The 19,594-nt window shown below is 39.0% G+C and overlaps 1 protein-coding gene, 1 long non-coding RNA gene and 1 other non-coding gene across 5 annotated transcripts; 1 reads left to right on the top strand and 2 right to left on the bottom strand.

Moving 5' to 3' along the window:
* Positions 1-1,813: 1,813 nt before the first annotated feature.
* LOC125350454 lies at positions 1,814-12,560 on the bottom strand. Its single transcript, XR_007210750.1, has 3 exons — positions 12,217-12,560; positions 11,919-11,926; positions 1,814-1,824 (listed from the first exon to the last, which is right to left on the bottom strand). It is a non-coding gene; the product is annotated as an uncharacterized LOC125350454 (long non-coding RNA).
* On the bottom strand, positions 8,552-8,658 carry LOC125350991. The gene has a single exon (XR_007210890.1). It is a non-coding gene; the product is annotated as a U6 spliceosomal RNA (small nuclear RNA).
* On the top strand, positions 11,117-18,997 carry Nabp1 (nucleic acid binding protein 1). 3 transcript variants are annotated; one of them, XM_048345062.1, is made up of 6 exons: positions 11,117-11,229; positions 12,002-12,140; positions 15,173-15,244; positions 16,026-16,101; positions 16,495-16,549; positions 17,560-18,997. In XM_048345062.1, exons 3-6 carry the CDS (start codon positions 15,183-15,185, stop codon positions 17,727-17,729), a joined length of 363 nt encoding a protein of 120 aa, XP_048201019.1. In that variant the 5' UTR covers positions 11,117-11,229; positions 12,002-12,140; positions 15,173-15,182; the 3' UTR covers positions 17,730-18,997. The 3 variants fall into 3 exon arrangements, with proteins under 3 accessions (XP_048201019.1, XP_048201018.1, XP_048201020.1); XM_048345061.1 differs by having other exon boundaries at positions 11,118-11,739; XM_048345063.1 differs by having other exon boundaries at positions 11,128-11,237.
* The last annotated feature ends 597 nt before the right edge of the window (positions 18,998-19,594 follow it).

The following is a 19,594-nucleotide window of genomic DNA, read 5'->3' as shown; positions in this document are numbered from 1 at the left end:
AAAACAGGAATGAGTAATCAATATGATATCATTTGACTGACTAAACTAGAGGTTCTTGAAAGAAATTGATATCTCTGAAATAATGGGTAATCTTTCATTTCTTAATAAACCTTAGGAGGGTTTTGAATCTTTCCTAAATAAAATAACAACCAAGAAATATAGAATGGTTAAAAGAACGTTTACAAAAAAGTGACTGGAGGTTTGTGTTTACCATAGTATTAAAGCATGTTAATGGGAACAGACAGAGACATCAGTGGTGATGACATAGAATTAGAATTTATAAAATAGATAAGAATAATAAGGTCATGTGCCAGGGCATGCATGTACACACGTGCACACACAGACACACACACGCACACAGAGCAAAGGAAGAAAGAAAGGAAGGAAGGGAGGAAGGGAGGAAGGAAGAAAAAAGAAAAGGAAACAATGAAGATCAATAGAGGGGGTGAGGTTGATGTGGATGCATTGCATGCATTTATAGAAATGTCACAATTAAATATCATTGTTACTAATATGCTTCTTACTAATATGTGCTAATATAATTAATATATGCTAAAAACATAAGGGCATGTATATTAAATAAATTGAAAATCAAAGATAAAGAATCTAGCCCTTCAATACTTGTTTTATTTTACTTTGTTTGTTGTTGTTGTTGGTAGTTGGTCTTGAACTTTGGGCCTGAGCTCTTCATTTCAAAGCTAGTGCTCTACCACTTTGATCCACAGCACCACTTCCAGTTTCCTGGTTGTTAGTTGCAGATAATCTTGTTCAACCATTCTGGAAAGCAGTATGGAAGTTCCTCAGAGGCTAAAAATAGAGTTCCCCTATGACCCAGAAGCCCCACTTTTGGGCATCTACCTAAAAGATTACAAGCAAGACCACACTAAAGCCACTAGCACAACTATGTTCATCACAGCACAATTTGTCATTGCTAAAATATGGAACCAACCCAGAAGCCCCTCAGTAGACGAGTGGATCAGGAAAATGTGGTACATATATACACAATAGAATTCAATGTCTCTATCAGAAAGAATGACATTACCCCATTCGTAATGAAATGGAAGGACTTAGAAAAAATTATACTAAGTGAAGTGAGCCAGATCCAAAGAAACATGGACTCTGGTTTCCCTCATAGGGAATAATTAGTACATGGTTAGGCTAGTCATAGCAGAAGATCACAATAGCCCAATGTCTATGCCCCTATGAACACATAAGATGATGCTAAGTGAAATGAACTCCACATTATGGAAACAAGTGTTATATCATTGTTGTAGTTATTTTCAACATGCCATGTGAAATTGTGCCTTTTTTTTTCTCTCGTATTCCCTTCCTGTGGTTATGCCCCTACTATCACTGTATCTCATCTTAGTACCCTGGATACTGTATATGCGTGTATTAGAACTAGGGAAGGGAAAGGGAATATCAAAATTGAGAGACAAAGGACAAAAGACAAACTATTCCAAAAACAATACTTACAAAACCATTTGGTGTAAACCAACTGTACAACTCATGGGGGAGAGAGGGAAAGGTGGAGGGGGGAGGCAGGGGCAAAAATGAGGGCGGAGATAACATGTTGAACAAGAAATTTATTCACTGCCTTACATATGAAACTGTAACCCCTCTGTACTTCACTTTGACAATAAAGGGAAAAAAATAGTTTCGTGGACTTTCCTGCCTACGCTAGCATTGAACCAGGATCCTCAGATCTCAAGATCCTCATATCTCAGCCTTCTGAGTTGCAGGATTACAGGTGTGAGCCATCAGCACCAGGCTTGATTTTACATTTTTCTATTGTTACTTTAAAGGTATATACATTTCCTGGGGCTTGAACTCAAGGCCTGAGCACTGTTCCTGAGCTTTTGTGCTCAAGGCAAGCACTTTGCCACAGGTCCACCTTTTTGTTATCCAATCTGGAAATAAGAATGCCACAGACTTTTCTGCTTGGTCTTGCTTTGAACAATGACCCTCAGATCTCAGCCTTCTCAGTAGCTACGATTACTTCAATGAGTCACTGAAGCCTAGCTTCCCTTGAATAATTCTGACAATATAAAACATGTCAATAAACATTTGTGTTAGATCAAAAACTATATTTAGGTAAATTAAAGAAGTAAAGCTTCAACCATCATAAATTGAAGATGGTATACAGAAAGTTTATATTAAACTTTCATGAGAAAGGACTATGAAGCAAGAGAGCAATAAACAATATGTTCATTAAAATTAAACACACACACACACACACACACACACACACACACACACACACAGAAAAAGCTGGGTGATGGTATCTCTTGCCTATAATCCTAGCTACTCAGGAAGTTGAGATTTTAGGATTGTGGTTAGAATCCAGCCATTGCAGGAAAGTTCCAGAGACTCAATCTCCAATTAGACACCAAAAAACTGGAAGTAGAGCTGTGGCTTAAATGGTAGAGCCCAGGCCCTGAGTTTAAGCCCTAGTACCAGCTCTCTCTCTCTCAATGGAAAAGATAGCAGATTTAGCAGATTTGATCATATAAAATGTGTATTGTATGTGAAATGCAGATAAAAAGAAAAAGGCAAATCACAAACTGAAAATGTTTTTTTTTTACAACATCAGTTTCAAGAACACTGTGTTACTATTATTTGTTAAAACTCTAATACTGGTTGGATTCAATGTTCAGCCTTTTTGCCTCAAACCCTCACAGAATGTGTGTGGTTAAACATACAAAGCTGTGTGCACTAGTCTAACTTGAACTTGGCAAATTGTCTTCTAGTGAGATTTCAGTCAGCTTCTAAAACCAATAATTTTACCTAGTTTATCCATTCTCTTACATTCCCCAACACTGTTTTATTGTTTCTTCTCAAACTTCCAATAGCTCATCCCCATCCCCACTCTCTGCTAATTATCTTGCTTATTTCACTCACTATAGAAGCAATGAGAAGAGAACTTCCAAACAATTCTACCACCTCATCATTCCTCTCTCCTATTCCTGAAGAATCTATCAGCCTTTCCCCCACAGGCTTGAGTTGAAGATCTCTTTTCACCTACTTAAGTTGAAGGATGTGCCTTCACCGATGTGGTCACTCCTCTCCACTGAGTCATGCCCTTTCGCTTCCAGTCACAATATTTTGACATCTTAAAAAAAATTGTTTGTCCTATTTTCCTTCAAGCCATTGCCACATTTCTGTTCTTCATTTCAGCAATCCTTCTGGAAGAAGCTATATGTCACTGCTTTGCCATTTCCAATTCTGGACTTCTTTTCTCTCTTGAACTCCATTTATTCAGGTTTCTGTTGTCAACTTCACTGAAAGTTCTCTTGTCAAGGTCATCAGTTATTATCATTTTGCAAATGCCCATCATCTCTTCTCCTATTTAGCAATAGTATTAGACACAATGAACACCTTTTCCTTTGAGAAACTGATGATTCGTCTGTACCCATCACCTCATTCTTCTTACTCACTTCTTCCCACTGCATTGTGTTTTGATATCTCAACTGGTCTTTTTGCCAGATGTTGGTGGCTCATGCCTAGCTACTCAGGAGGATTGAGGTTCGAAGCCATCCCAGGCAGAAGAGTCCATGAAATTCTAATATTCAAATCACAGGCACAGAAAGCTGGAAGTAGAGTTGTGACTCAAGTGGTAAGCACCTTGAATAAACAGCCAATCCATAGTACGAGACTTTGAGCTTAAGCCCCATCTCTCTCTCTCTCTCTCACTCACACACACACACACTTACACACACAAATAGAATAAATAGCGATATGAATAAATCAACAATTGATCCTTCCTTATCTTTCCACAGACTCTCCAATTGCTCCATTTGCAATCTTTCCCAAATTCATTCAACATTTCATCTTTCTGGTTGCTCAGACCTCAAACACAGAAGTTCAGTTTGGCTCATCTCATTGGGTCCTATTCCACTTCAGGCAGACAGCAATCCAAGGTTTCCATCTTCCCCATAGATCCAGACATGGATCCCACATGGTCCCTGCAGCTACTCTGCCACTCACTACCCCACATTTCACTTGGGTTAGTGCAATGGTCTCCTTCCCCACGGATTTTCCGGTTTCTACACTAGTGGCTCTTGTTCTCCACCCAGCAGGACTCTCAAGTCAAATGAACATGTCATATCCTCGCTGAAAACACTCCAGCATCTTCTTGTCTCAGAGCAGGATCCAAAGTCTACACAAAGTCCTCTTGTATGCCACCCCTCCCCGACTTTCCTCCTCAGCTTCTAGACTCCTTATTCCCTGGCTTCAGCCATGTCGAACTTCTTGTTGTTCCTAGAACAAAAAAACCCACTCTTTTTTCAATGGCCCAAGCTCTGTTCAGACTGTTTAAATCCAGACATACACTTGTCTGGCTTGCTCTTTCCTTTGTATCTTTTTGTTTTTACTTAGGCACTACCTTTTCTGACTACTCTGATTCTTTGAAGTATCTATCTCCTCCTTTTCTCTATTTTTCCCCTTTGTACCTATCATCCTCAAGTATATTATGTAATTTGATTTAGTTTATTGTCTGTATGCTGCTTTAGGAAAATCAGAAAGTTCTTTTTACTGTTGCCATCTCAGTATTGACACATTATTAATTGTTCAGTGAAAAAGGCAGGTGGGAGTATAGCTTTCTTCAAAATTCTCAATTTGTAAATTGGCATTATCTATCAGAAAGCTTACTCAGTAATTTAATCCTATAAATTTATCTATACAGATTTTCCATGAGTATTAATAGGTGTGTGGAAAACTATGCTGAAAAATAATCCCATAGCTTTCTGTGGTGCTCAGACTTTATTGTATATTGCAATTATCTGGGGTATTTAAGAATATGTTGATACAAATAAGTTGGTGCAGAATCTCACCTTCAGAGCTGCTAATTTAGTGTGGACTGGTGTCTCTTTGTGATAATAACAGGCTTTGGTCATTATGATTGAGGTCCATTAATTCATTAGGAATTGTAGGTGGTAGTCCGTTTAACACCTCCTGGTTTGTATTTTGTTTTCTTTTACACACAAAACAAAAGGTTAGAGCACATTGTCTATAAGCATTCTTTCAACTAGGACACTACAGGGAAATGTTTTTAATCAGGGGTTTATATGGAAGCATTTAGTATTTCCTCCTAGTGATTTATTGGAATATATTTATGTGAATGTGTGTGTTTGTAAATGCTCTGAAATAAGATAAGGACAGCTATTTTGTAATAAAGAAACTATGACTTGAGAAAGTATTTTTACTGTATAGACCAGGCTGTCCTTGAACTTGCAAATATTCCTGCCTCAGTCTTACCAGTGATGGGATTATAGACATACTCTGCTACTCCTGGCTGCTGCTTCCTCCTCCTCCTCCTTTTCCTCTTCCTCCTCCTCCTCCTCTTCCCTCAGAATTATAAATCAGAATTCAAGACAGAGTCATTAAACAGACTCCAGGACTGATGTTAGGAACTTCCATACTTTTTGTATGTAGGGCTTGTTAAGGAGAAAGGTTCTGAATCTAGGAATGATGGGTTTTTCCATTGTGCTATTTATTTATTTATTCACTCATTTTTTTATGGTTACATAGGATATTAGAACATATTACCCAAGGATAATAACTCCTTTTTTAATATCTAGAGATTTTTTTCATAAATCGAAGGGCTTTCAACCTTACAGGTGCATTTTCATGTGCACGTGGGAGTGTGTGTGTATATGTCTGTGTGTGTATGTGTGTGTGTGTGTGTGTGTCTGTCTGTCTGTCTGTCTGTCATGGGGCTTGAACTCAGGACCTGGGTGCTTTCCTTGAGCTACTTTTGCTGAAGGTTAGCACTCTTCCACTTGGAGCCACAGCAGCACTTCCAGTTTTCTGGTGGTTAACTGGAGATAAGAATCTCAGGGACTTTCCCACCCAGGCTGGCTTTGAACCTTCATCATCAGATCTCAGCCTCCTGAGTAGCTAGGATTACAGGCACGAGTCACTAGTGCTTGGCTTCATGTTCTTTTTATACCTGTGACTTTGTAGCATTTCCTACAGTATCTTTCAAAAGTATGTGGGCCACGTAACCTATTCCAATTGGATAAATCTTTTACCAATAAAGAAACAAGTCATTTTTAGTAGGTACTAGTTAATTAGTTGGCAATAATGCTTTGCTTTTTTCATAAACAATGAATTTCAGGTAACTAGAGGTATTATACACTTGAAAGAAGTGGTTTAAAGAGTGACTACTCTTTTGCGGTAGCAGGCCAGTGATGGGAGGAGAGGAAGAAAGAAGGCGATCTTTATGAAGATGATTGAAGAACATTATAACATGAGTGGAATAGCATAAGGAAAAACATTTTGAAAAGGGGAAGGAAGAGATAAGGGGGATAAGAAAGACTAATGGGTGAATTTGATCTAAGTAAAGACATGCATGTATGGAAACACCACAGTGAAATTCCTTTGTACAATACATGCTAATTATTTTTAAAAGCATTGTTTTATAACATAAACATCAGAGTTGTCTACCCATCATTGAAGAGATTATGTAGTTGACTTGAATTGTTCCATTTAGGGATACATGTCTTTCTTTTTAACTATTTTGGCCATACAGGGGTTTGAATTCAGGGCCTTTCACTTGCTAGACCAGCATTCTATTACTTGAGCCATGTCTCAGGCCCATTTTGGTTTTATTTTTTGACTAGGGTCTCCCAGTAGGTGTGGACTGTGAGTTTTCTGTTTACATAAGCCCCATAGCTGGATGATAGATTGAACTACCACAATCAGCTTTTTTGTTGACTGAGATGAGATCTTGTCTATTTTTTTGCCCAGGCTTGCCTGGAACCCAGGTAGGGAAGCATTTCTTTCAAGGAGAAACTATAAAGTTATTTTTCACAAGTTGGGTTTTACTGTTCCCACAACAATCAGTCTTTGGGGGATGAAATGTTCTGCACTTATCACTGTGAATTACAAAGCTTTCGAAAAATCCAATGTCCTATTTAGATAATCAAAGAAATGTAGTTTTTAGAACATCTTGTTTTGTGGAAAAAGTATTTAACATGTATCACTTTTAAAATCCCAGCTGGTAACTGGGGCCGATTACTTTGCACATATTAAGCAATATGTGGAGATGTTTGATATGTTTTAGCATTTGTCATTATACTTTTGTTTAGCTGTTGCTGAAATGATTACTGAATATTAATTCTGATTGTTCTTGTCTTTTAACCAAGATTAAGGAATGATCTTTTCTGGACCTTGCCAATTATTTTACAAAGTGGATAATCTCTGTAATGTGAGGATACTGTAGTTTTAATTTTTTTGTGACTTTCATACAAAACCCTGTAATAACTAACAATTCTTGCTGTAAGTTAAAACTATTACAATATTTTACATTTTATTGATGTTGTAATGGTTTTAGATAGATGGAAAGTACACACAAAATGAAAATGATGTTTCTAATCCTAGAAATAAAAACGGGGGGTGAGCATGAATACTAGGTGCTAGACATAACTTACTGGAAACTTAGAGATTCTAGATGATTAGAACCTTCTATATCCAAGATTGCCCTTCTATATTATACTGGGTCCCACTAAGCAACATTTCCATGCAGAGTTGTCCTGAAGTACTTTCATATCTCAGAGTAAGTTTGTTTTGGCTATGATAAGGAAGAAAGTCTGCAGACAGCTTTTTTTTTTATTTTGGCCAGTCCTGGGCCTTGGACTCAGGGCCTGAGCACTGTCCCTGGCTTCTTCCCGCTCAAGGCTAGCACTCTGCCACTTGAGCCACAGCGCCGCTTCTGGCCGTTTTCTGTATATGTGGTGCTGGGGAATCGAACCTAGGGCCTCGTGTATCCGAGGCAGGCACTCTTGCCACTAGGCTATATCCCCAGCCCACAGAACAGCTTTTTGAAAGAAGATTGGGAAATAATCTTGTGTGACTATGCTAAAGAATCAGCAATATGTTCATTATAAACTAACTTGGTGAACTGAGTGACATATGCTTTTATTTCACTGAACAGTCATGTTAAGAAAGCTTGTTGGGGGGAGCAATAATACTTGGTGGTGGCCCCTGTTTTCTTTGTATCAACCATCACTTTTGAGAAATGACTTGGGAGTTGTGAAAACCAAGTAACACGAATAGAAGAGTTTCTGTACTGCCCACCATATGTTGTTTGTCAAGGCTGTCTTTAGTTTTGTTTAATGAGAAAGCATGTGGTTGCCATTTCCTTTCTGAGAATTGCCAAGTTAGGGAGGAAGTAGATATTCAGCTGGTTCTGCCCTGGGGGAGGGAGAACTCAGAAGAGATGGGCTATTGCTTTCAACACTGGCTTCTGCTTTTGCAGTACTAGGTTTCCTAAGTGTCTAGTTCCTCTTTAGAATATGTTGGTATAATTAGTGTGAGTAGCCATACTTAATCCTATTAGATATGGGGGCAAATGGCTGAGAATTTAGGGAATAGCTCACTATCTTTGCCCTTGTCCATGACGCTGTTGAACATTCTCAGCATGGTTTCTCATCTACTAACCTTTAGAAAGCTCATGAAACTTAAAGGAAAAAATGTTTTATCAATATTGTTCCTATGAGTTTTTGTCTGCATTAAAAATAGTTTTCTTGTTTACTGTTATTTTAGATTTAAAAATATGGAACGTTTCACAAATTTAGGTGTCATCCTTGCACAGGGGCCATCCTAATCTTCTTTGTATTGTTCCAATTTTAGTATATGTGCTGCAGAAGCGAGCACTAAAAATACAGTTTTGAGGACTGTGCCTGTCAGCTAATCGTGATCAGATGGGAGGTTCTTGTCAGGTGTCTTAGAAAACTGTGATTTTGGTCAGTGGTTCTGCCTTTAGCAGAAATGTTTTCATTTGGTGTTGAAATAATGCTTATAATATTATTCTTTCCATTACTGTATCCAGTACTCTATCTTTGGCATTCTGGGTCTTACTAGTTTATGAAACTGAAGCTTCCACTTCCTTAAGAATGTCTTGACTTTCTTGCTAACATGGCACTTATTTTTAAAACTGTTTTCTAGGGCAATATACTTATGTTGCTTTTCTGCAGATATCTGGGAAGTTATGCCTCATGAAACATATTCTGAAAAATTTGCATGTTTCTGATATACAAACTCTTTGACACTCCAACATTTCTGCTACCAATTAACTAGGTGACTGCTTAAAATCTTACAATATATCCTGCTGCTGCCACTTATTTCTTCAGTGTATTTTGGACTTACAATTCTACCACTTAGCTTCAACCTAAATACTAGTTCCAGGCTGGAAAGGCCTTGAAGTCACAATTGCATAGGTTCTAAACCCAATTTGGCCATTCTTACATGATGAAATAATTCTGGCGAGTTTCATCAGTAGTGACTACAATCAGTAGTCACCACATAGAGTTGAAGAAAGGATTAACAATAGTTCATTATTCCTTAGTAGAAAACGGATGAGAAGAAAATATGAACATCTAATCTACTGTCTGCAGGCACTAGTAGGGCAATTTGTTGGATTCTATTTCATTTGCTGTGAAGCAAGGGATCCTAGTTTTATTTTTCCGATTATATATTTGCTAGATTATTTTTCAGATCATTAAAATGTTTATTGAAATGAACTTCAAAAAATTGAAACAAGAGGTTTTATGTTATTTTGCTTCTCCTTTGTCGCTCTTTTTGATTTTTGTACCTTTTGTCTTATATTGTTTATCTGATTTGGGGAGGCTAAGGGGAGCACAGAAATGGGGAGATCAAGCAAGGAACAAATGCAGCAGTGATATTCACTAGATGCTATGTTGAAAATGAACTATACAATTTGTGGAGGAGAGAAATATGGAGAAAAGGCGGGAAGAGGTGTCACTTCAAAAAGAAATGTACTCATTACTTGGCTTACATAACTGTAACCCTTCTGTACATCACCTTTACAATAATTAAATTAAAATAGCTTTATCTGACCTTCCTAACCACCTCACTTATAGCTCCTCCCCTCCCCTGCCTTGTCTGAAGCACTGAGCACTTGATATAGTATAGGATTCCCTTGTCCGAAACACACTCCTTTTATTTCCCCTCTAGTGAGAGATCAAACGTGGATTCTCCTACCCTTGCTTCAATTAGAATGTGAATACTATGATTTTTTTTCTGATTTTTTTTTGCTGTACAGCCTAGGGGGGAAAATGCAGCTTGAAAGTAGGTATTTAGCTGGATAAACGGTGCAAACCAATCTTACTTAAGAGTGTTAACCATTCAGATATGACATGCAGTAGTAGACAATGCCTTGAAAATCCTTTTCGAAAGGGCTCGGCCTGGTCTTCCAAAAACAAACTGGTTCCTCCTAGGTAAGAAGAGTATTTCCAAGGAAAATCACAGTGAAAATGTGAAAAAAAAATTAAAGTCACACAACTAGGAAATTGCTCAACTCGTTTTTCTGTATCCTAAAACACTTTGTCCTTCAGGCTACAGTATTTCCGGGTCTTTCATCTGATCAATTCCTTTGGTTGTATAAAAACGAGTTGAGTGAAAGAGAAAGAGCAGACCAGACGGCTAGGCTCGAGGTTGCAGCCGGTTTACCAGCTGCTGAATGGTCTCCAGCGAACTGCCCATCTTTCCGGACACCAATTTAAAACAAGCCCGCCACGGGGAGGCCCAGGCCGCCCGCCCTGCACGACGGATCTGTCCCAAGCCCGCTCCTAATCGACTGCACGCCTTGAGTACCCACTGGGTGCTAAACTGGGCGTACCCACTGGGCGTTCCTGACGGCAGGACTGAAGGGCAGAGGCCGGAGACTGAACTTCTAAGCACGTGAGGAAAAAAAGAAGGAAGAACTCCCGGACTCCCCAGGACAAGTAATAGCAGCCCAGGCGGAAGGGCGAAGCGAGGCAGGAAGGACGCGGCCAGGCCTCCGCGAGGAGGGGGCGAGGCCGAGAGTGGATTGGAAGCCTGAGGAGGCGGGGCCCGCGCTCGTAACCCAAGGGGAGGGGCGAGAGGCTGCGCTGGCGTCCTTCGTCTGTTCCCACCCCTGGGTTTCCCTGAACCGGCTCCTGGCGGAAGGGCGGGCGTGGCTGCGGGCGTGCCGACGCACAGTAACGTCACAGAGGCGGGGCCCCTCGGGAGTAGAGCCGGCGGGAGGGCGGGACCTCGGGCGTGCCGACGCTTCCTGACGTAGAAAGAGGCGGGGCCTCCCGGGAGTATAGTGGGTCGGCGGGCGGGCACCTTCCTCAGTCGCTGCTGAGGACGCGGCGAGTGCAGTTGATGTGTCCTGCGCCCCGCCTTCGCCAGTCACAGCCCGTCGTTTTCCGGAGCCCGGGTCCGACGGGACGCGCGCCCGTGCGTGTGTGAGCGGGACTTAGGGCAGAGGTGTCCCTTCGCTGTCTTTTTCTTTGATATTTTTCATCTTTTCAAGCCCCAATTTTGCCCGCAGGGGTCTGTTCTCACGGTGTCTTCCTGCCCGCAGCCGGGTTGGGAGCGGGGCTGGCGTCCGGTGTGGTTCGGTTTATTTTTCCTTTCGAACTTGTGAACGCTTCCCCCCACCCTCATCTCTTTTCCTTTTAGTTTTTTTCTTTACTTTTTTGTTTTTTCTTTTTTTGGCCCAGTGCCTCGTGGTCCCTACACAACCGCCTTCTGACCCCTGTCTCGCTGCCCCCCCCTCCTCGCCCAGGGTCGCCCTCCTCCCCGCCCCAGGCCCGGGAGGGTGGGAACTTGCACCCCGCACGCGTCTCCGCAGCCGAGCCCGCACCTGCCTCAGTATGAACGGGGTCCACGACCCACCTCTGTTTATAAAAGATATTAAGGCCGGACTGAAAAACTTAAATGTCGTCTTTATTGTCCTGGAGATAGGTAAGTGGGGTCAGCAGACCACCCCACCCGGGGCCGTGCGCTCCCGGGGCCGGACTGGGCCTCCGCCGTCGCTGTCGGGAGCCGTCCTCCCCCCCCCCCCCCCCCGCCTCCCGCCCACGTGGGCTCCGTTCGGCGACTCGCGGGGAGAAGCCCGGCTCGACCTCGTTCTCCTCCCAGACATCCTCACCTCGGGAAAGGCGGGCGTGTACTCGGTTATCTAACACACCCTTCCCCCCCCCTTATGGTGTTTGAATCTTCACAGGACGCGTGACCAAGACCAAAGACGGCCATGAAGTGAGATCGTGCAAAGTAGCCGATAAAACGGGCAGCATCACCATCTCGGTGTGGGATGAGGTCGGCAGTCTCATACAGACAGGAGATATTATACGGTTGACCCGAGGGTATGTGTGCGGTACAGCCTCAGGGCGGGGTAGGAGACCGGGAGCCCCCGAGATGCAGATTCCCCCGGGATCCGACCAGTTCCCAGATGACTTAGTGACTTCGGTGGGGCCAACTCCCAAGAAGTTTTGCCCGACCCTGGGTGTTCACTCTGCCGCAGTCCAACACATCTTCATGTTTACAGTGGGTTTCAGGCCAGAAACTCATCCTCCCCACTAGTTTACTTAAAAACAAACAAGTAACACTAAACTGTTCAGGGGAGCCCTTGAGGTGTTTTAGTACACTGATCTACACCACACTTCTAAATTAGTTGTTTAATTCAGTATATTCAGGTCCTTTTCAACCCTCCCTTGTTTTTAATTTTTTAATGACTTGAAATTCCTGTGGTTTTTTTTTTTTGTATTTAGATGACATAAAATAGTTGGGAAATTTAGGATTTTTTTTGTAATCAAACGTTCTCAGAAAAAAGTTAAGAAAGGATCTGGGAGACTCAGCTTGAAAAAGGATTCTTCTGTTTTAAGATAATTGTACAAAACCAAAAAACGATAACACAAAGTGTTCAGCAGGACTTCTGTGACAGACCTTCATTCAGAAAACTTAGTTGGCAGATTGGTGGCTTTAAAAAAATTAGAACTTTTTTTTTTTTTTTGGGCAGTCCTGGGCCTTGGACTCAGGGCCTGAGCACTGTCCCTGGCTTCTTCCCGCTCAAGGCTAGCTAGCACTCTGCCACTTGAGCCACAGAGCCACTTCTGGCCGTTTTCTGTATATGTGGTGCTGGGGAATTGAACCTAGGGCCTCGTGTATCCGAGGCAGGCACTCTTGCCACTAGGCTATATCCCCAGCCCAAAAATTAGAACTTTTAAAATTAAGACTTTAGTAGCATTGGTTGTCTAAGGGAGTTTCATGTTGACATTTCCATTCATTCATATGGGTCTCATACCTCTTATCTCACTTTTTCTTCGGCTTTTTTTAAATTGTCTATTGACTGCCAAATCTTTGGAAAGGATAAAAGGTCAGAAAATAATTTAGGAAATACAGTCTGGAAGATTTTGTGATTAATAGGATTGTAATAATTTCCTTGGTCATAAGTAGGTAGAGGCTGGTGTTGGTAATAAATAGAATCTCAGAAGTACGGGAGTATTCTATTCTGAGTGTTGGAGCTCCCAGTAGGTAGGGTAAGATAGTGTCATACAGGCCTAGCAGCAAACACCTTCCGGAAGGAAGATAAAGTATCAAAGCAGGAAGTGAGAGTCAGGACTTAGACTTTATAGTCTCCAACACTGACTCATTGTCATGTTAATTACACCTTTAAGTTACAAAAAAGAATTCCTACCTGGGAGGGTGTGGTGAGGATTAACATAATTGACATTTTTTTGCTTCTGAAGTATTTTTCTCCCAGGGATCAAAAACTTTTGTTTTTTTCTTCTCTTTTTGTGTGGGTTTTGGGACTTGAACTTGGGACCTGGGCGCTGTCCTTAAGCTTTTCCCCCTCAAGGCTGTCCTCCCTCCCACTTGACCCAAAGTTCCACTTCGGGCTTTTTGATAATTAGTTGGAGCTGAGTCTCAAGGATCTTCCTGGACTTTCCTGCTTTGAACCCAGTACCCCAGATCTCAGCCTTCTTGGTAACTAGGATTTACAGGTGTGAACTACTCACCATGAGCCCCCAGCTAAAAACTTTTATACACTGAAAACAACAAATTAGGTGGCTTTAGTTGTGTATATGCCCATCAAAGCATTGATCAAAAATTAAACATTACCAGAGATTATTGTTCAAAAGGAAAATCCACACCTAGAGAAGTTTTCTCTGCTAATTTCAGTATGACCTTGGGAGTTAGGAAATAAATACACTTTTAACTTCCCTATCTGTAAAATTAAAATGGGAATAATTGTATCTTACTTAGTGAAATAACACTCTGCTTGGAATGTCGTATACTGTAGGCCTTTAAATTCTGGTTAAGCCTAAGAGAAACATCTCTGGATAAAAGGCCTACCTAACATTTACTTAATGGTTGGTTCGAATGCTAGCATGTGTACTATAAAGCTATGGGAACTTGATCAGTGTTTTCACCCCTTAAACATGAGAAAGGTAAATGTAAATCAAGTTTCTTCCCTCAAACTATACATTACATTTTACATTTGTAAATACAGAAGTAAAACATTTAAAAAGTAAAAAAAAAACTTTTTGAAATGTTAATGCACCTAAGTTAATCTTGGGTAACTTTTTGTATGATTTGGGAATGGCGAGTGTACAAAGAACCTTTGAAAACCAGACCTTAGGTTGATTTTTATTAAATTGGTTATATTTTCCTTAAATCTTTTAAGTAGGATTGTTTGTTTAAATGATGCTATCTTCTTTCAAACTGCTCAGAATAAACAGTTTTTCAGCCAGGTTTGTATGGAGAGTTGAAAATTTGGAAGAGCAACAAAGATTTATGATGTCAGTTTGGTTTTTAAAGCATTAAGTTTTCCCAAATGTTCAGTAGCACGGGAACCCTGTGTCTTAGGGATATAGAAGAAAAACTCTTCATCTTAGTATGTGATGAAAATATACTTAAATATACTTAAATTTCTGCAAAATATTCTGAAAAATATACTTAAATTTCTGCAATTAAACACAGTTGTGAAGGGATGAGTTGGTTTGTAAAAAGACTTCGTGTTTGGACTTTTTTTTACCTTTGAGGCAAGATTTCATTATGTAGCTTAGGCTGGCTTTGAATTCACACTATTTGCCCCAGGCTGATCTTGAACTTGAATCCTTAGGATCTCCTGAGTGCTAGCATTACAAGCATGTGCCACCATGCCTGGCTCATGAAGACTTTTCTAGGGCTACTGTTTTTAGATACATCATCATTTGGCAGTAGAATTTTCCTTGTATTATCCCTTTGTAAAAAATTAATCAAAGTTAGATTCATTGTATTTGAATTACTGTGATAAAACACACACAGGGTTTGGTTTCTACTTCTAACCCAATTAAAGATATATATTAAATAGAATAATATGTACTTCTGAAGACCTAATTTTTTTTTTCTCTAGGTATGCATCTATGTGGAAAGGTTGTCTGACACTTTATACTGGAAGGGGTGGTGAACTTCAAAAAATTGGGGAGTAAGTATATAACTGAACAAGTCACAAATCATGTCTACACTGATAGATATAATCTATACACTGAAAGCTTTCTTGTTTTTTTTTTGTAGGGGACAGGGTTGAGCAAACTGCTTCTCCCCCCTTTTTTCCTGCTGCAGTTTGGCACTGTACCACTTGAGCCAAAGCTCTACTTTTTGGCTTTTTGGTGGTTAGAGATAAGAGTCTCAGGGACTTTTCTGCCTGGGCTGGCTTCAGACTTCAGCCCTCAGATCTTAGCCTCCTGAGTTGCTAGGATTAAGGTGTGAACCACTAGCACACCTGGTTTTTAGTTCCTTTATAGTGAGTTGAGGAGCTAAGCAGATGCTTAAGAGTTAACTTGGTACTCATATTGTCATTTTAAAAGAAGCTCCAGGATAATCTTGTGGCTAGCCTGTTGTCTCTGTTTTGTGAAATGATTGAATGAATGTGTGCCATGGATCAGGGCAGGAACCTTGAACACTGCTTTTATCAGCCTATGTGGACAAACCCGACCAACACAGATGCCTTTTGCTATCCTTGGTCTTTTTATTTTGCAGTACAAAAGAATAAGTACAAGTAGAGTTACATGATAGAGATAAATAAATACTTGATATTTATGGCATGTAGTAATGAAATTTTTATTACAAATATCATTATCTTCCGTGTTACTACTAAGGAATTTCATTGACACCTAAATTCTTTAATCCTGTAAGTTAGGAATGTTTCACAAAAGAAGTTCGGTGATATACACAAGTCATTTAACTTGTCCTTTATTTTCTTTCAGATTTTGTATGGTTTATTCAGAAGTGCCGAATTTCAGTGAGCCCAATCCAGATTATCGAGGACAACAGAACCAAGGGGTAATTAGCCTGTTATATATTTTTATTAGAATGATATGACTTTAGTAATTTTGTAACTGGACTATATGAGACCTTGAGTATATGAAGAGAATGACATTTTTTAACAAGACCTTAAGTTATTTTTCATTATATATGTTTTGAGAGTCTAGTTTATGACACCAAACATAAATGTTCCAATTAGCACTTTGCAGAGTGACAAGTAATACAGGAAATACAGAAGCTATGAAAAGTTTGAGGAACATTCCTAAACATTTTAACATTAAGTAGTCTTGAAAAGATTTTGTTTAAATGGTTAAAAATAAGTTTTTAAAAAAGGTACACAACTATAAAAGGATACAATATTTTTGTGTTATTTTACTTTCATTTTATTAACTCAGTAAAACTTTTCTTTAGGTATATAATGAGCAGAAGAACAGTAATATGAATACAGGCACATTTGGACCAGTGGGTAAGTTTTTTTGGTTTTTGTCTTTGTAATCAGGCATAGAAGTTAAGGGAATTAGAAAAGAGGCCCGGGGGAAAAAAAAATCTTTAGGCAAAAAAAAAAAAAAAATAGCAGTACAAATGACCTACCAATATAGGGAATACCTCCATAGTTTTCTAGAAGGTAAGTATACTTGCAAGCCAATACATTGTCTAAGCAATTGAGTCTGTTACTGGGAATACATTGATGAATGATAAGCCAAGTCTAAATCTTGGTATCTTGGTGATGTCCGTGTTAAGAGGTTGGTTATTTTTTTACTTTATTAAAAAGAAATTCTCTAACCTAGTAATTACTTACAATAGATGGAGTATTACTGATTGCTTTAGTTCACCAAAAGACTATTTTGGGAATTATTGCTCTGTGTAGAATAAATTAATACCTTAGTTTTCAATGTACTGTTAGCTGCCTTTTTAAAAGATTAGCCTTTACTCCTCAGGCTTCCTGTTAGTTGTGCTTGGAGCCCTGTTAAATGTTTTTGAAACTTTGTTAAATAACTGAAGATAAGTCTTTCATGACTGGAGTTCATAAGGGTAGCTTATGTTTTATTTGGCCTAATGGCATACTTTGGCACAAAGTTTCCATTGGAAAATTGTGCCTGCTTAAAAAAAGTTAGGATTATATTGTCTGCTTTGAAACATGAACCTTCTGAGCCAAATGACAATATACAAATGCTTTTTTTTTCTATTCTTTTTTCTTTCACATATACTCACTATATGTTTTTGCTTTTTGCTTTTCACTTTACTTCTAATTTTATTGCCAAAGTTGGCCTTTTTTCCTGCTTGTATTAATATATTGCCAAATTAATATATTTACAGTAATACTATATTTATAATGCCCTGCAGACCACTTGTTTTCTTCAGTAGAAAAATAATGGAGTTTCTGCTTGGGACTTTCTTGTTTGGGACTCCTCTATTCCTATAACATACTATAGACCACTTCTGAAAATAACCATTTCTTTTTATATTCTTTCTTAGGAAATGGTGTTCAAACTGGCCCTGAATCAAGGGGATACCAACTTTCATATTCTGGTAGAAGCAATGGCCGGGGACCGACCTACCCACAGCTTTCAGGACCAGCTAATAATCACACAATCATGACCACAATAAGTAATGGCAGGGATCCTCGGAGAGCCTTTAAAAGATGACCTATACCAAATCATCACATGTAGTTTTTGAACTACGTGTGCCCTACTTGAACACTTACTGCTGCACTTTTATTTATTGTTAACTGTGAAAAATATGTCCTTTATTACTTGTACATTTTTGGTTTAAGAAGAGTGGTTGATTTTTTTAGCAAAACTGTTAAACTACTCAAGTGTCCTATTGAAGAATAAGAGCACTCTGAATAGTAGGGACATTTATTTTAGAGTAAAAATTATTGGATATTCTCTTAAATCTGTACCCATTTTAGGGTGAGTTACTTGAGATATCAAGCTTTATAGCCTCCATGAGTCTATCTTCTGTATATGTTTTTGTAATACTTGACACAAAGTTTAATGGGATATATCCTAGGTGTCTTAAATTCAGATATTTGCCAACTAAAGCAATAACCGCCAAAAATCAGAAACTTGATCAATGCTAACAGTCATTTTTGAGTGTTTGTGAGTCCAGGAATAACTGACTAAATTGAGTGACTGCTCTTAAGATTTTTCCCAGCACTGTGTCATTCAGAATTCTTATTGTATTGCCCCCAAACAAATTTCTTTGTGTCAGAATTATGGAATAAAAGTAATTTTCTTTAAGAAAGTACATTTACTTTCTGTAATGTGCTACTCAACATTTGTTTTTAAAATTACAGATTATGCTGCAGGAAAATTTAAAGCTAAGGCCTTAGATATTTAGTTTTGAAACCACCATGTTAAATACCAAAATTAGTTTGGAGCTGTTGTAAAATCACAATAAACACTGACTTGATTATTAAAAAAAATAATTGTAGATAAATATAATGAAGGCAATTTAAATTGAATCCATGTAGCAGTACAGTCTTAAGTTACCCTGGTACTTAACAGTACTCAGCTTTCAGTGAAAATGCTAGGTACTTCCCTTTATTTGAGTTGTGTATATATGTCCTAATTTTGGAACATTGACATAACATAAGTAAAAGTTACATGACTTTCAAAGCGATTACAGCTTTATTCAAAGATGTTAATGTAGGATTTATTTATATGTTATAAATGGTACCCAGTTTTACTTTCTACTGTAAGGATGGATAGCTAGTAAATTTTTTCCTTTGTTAAAGTTTACCTCTTTGTGTTAATGTTAACAGACCTACTTAATTCTTACTCTTTTCTGTGACAACAGGAGAGAGCCTGTACATCTCCCTAAGATTGTATTAACAACCTAGAGACTTAGTTTTACACTTGTTTTTTTCCTACCTCAAATCATCCAATAAAGTCATAGCATTTTAAAATTTTATAGAATTTGAGTAAAATCTGTGCCAGATTTTTTCCCCTCTAGTTCAGTTTTTATCTAACGTGCTTTTCAACAGTATGTATTGGCCTCTGGAAATTGTGTAGTGGACAAAATACCGAGTTGTCCAGAATTTGCTTTTGGTCTCCAGTTCTGGGGTTTTGATATGATAGGAAAGCATTCGTTTATGATTGATTCACTCATTCATATTGTTACAAGTTACATATTGGCTTTGTGATTGTTTAGATTTGTTTACATTTCAAAATGCCTAAAAATTTCAGGATTGAGATAGGTTATATTTTATAAGATTACTGATGGGATGAACAAAAAAATGCTATAGAGATGTATCTTTAAAAATCTAAGTAGGAGTAGGAGCAATACTACTGAGTTACTTTGGAGAGAATGTAGTCTGAGTCTGAGGAATGTAGATGAGTCTGAGGAATGATTTTTGGAGTTTTAGAAGACAGAAATACTGCCAGGTTTATATTCAAGACAGTTCTAGCCTCATGTTCTCATCTGGGATGCCTGGAAAGTTGCAATACTTGAAACCTTTCTAATCCTTGGATTCTGCAACTGAAAGAAGCCATAATACTCCTTTCTG

The sequence above is a fragment of the Perognathus longimembris genome, chromosome 4 (genome assembly GCF_023159225.1).
Source record: "Perognathus longimembris pacificus isolate PPM17 chromosome 4, ASM2315922v1, whole genome shotgun sequence".
NCBI classification, from domain to species: domain Eukaryota; kingdom Metazoa; phylum Chordata; class Mammalia; order Rodentia; family Heteromyidae; genus Perognathus; species Perognathus longimembris.
The sequence above is the reverse complement of the archived record's forward strand: the minus strand, read 5'-3'. Positions and strand labels throughout refer to the sequence as shown.

Excerpts from the sequence above, each read along its gene's own strand:
- Nabp1 (XM_048345061.1), top strand. The coding sequence starts at position 11,649 with ATGAACGGGGTCCACGACCCACCTCTGTTTATAAAAGATATTAAGGCC. Across the intron at positions 16,102-16,494 it reads GAGGACAACAGAACCAAGGG|GTATATAATGAGCAGAAGAA; the intron begins GTAATTAGCCTG and ends ACTTTTCTTTAG. Across the intron at positions 16,550-17,559 it reads AGGCACATTTGGACCAGTGG|GAAATGGTGTTCAAACTGGC; the intron begins GTAAGTTTTTTT and ends ATTCTTTCTTAG.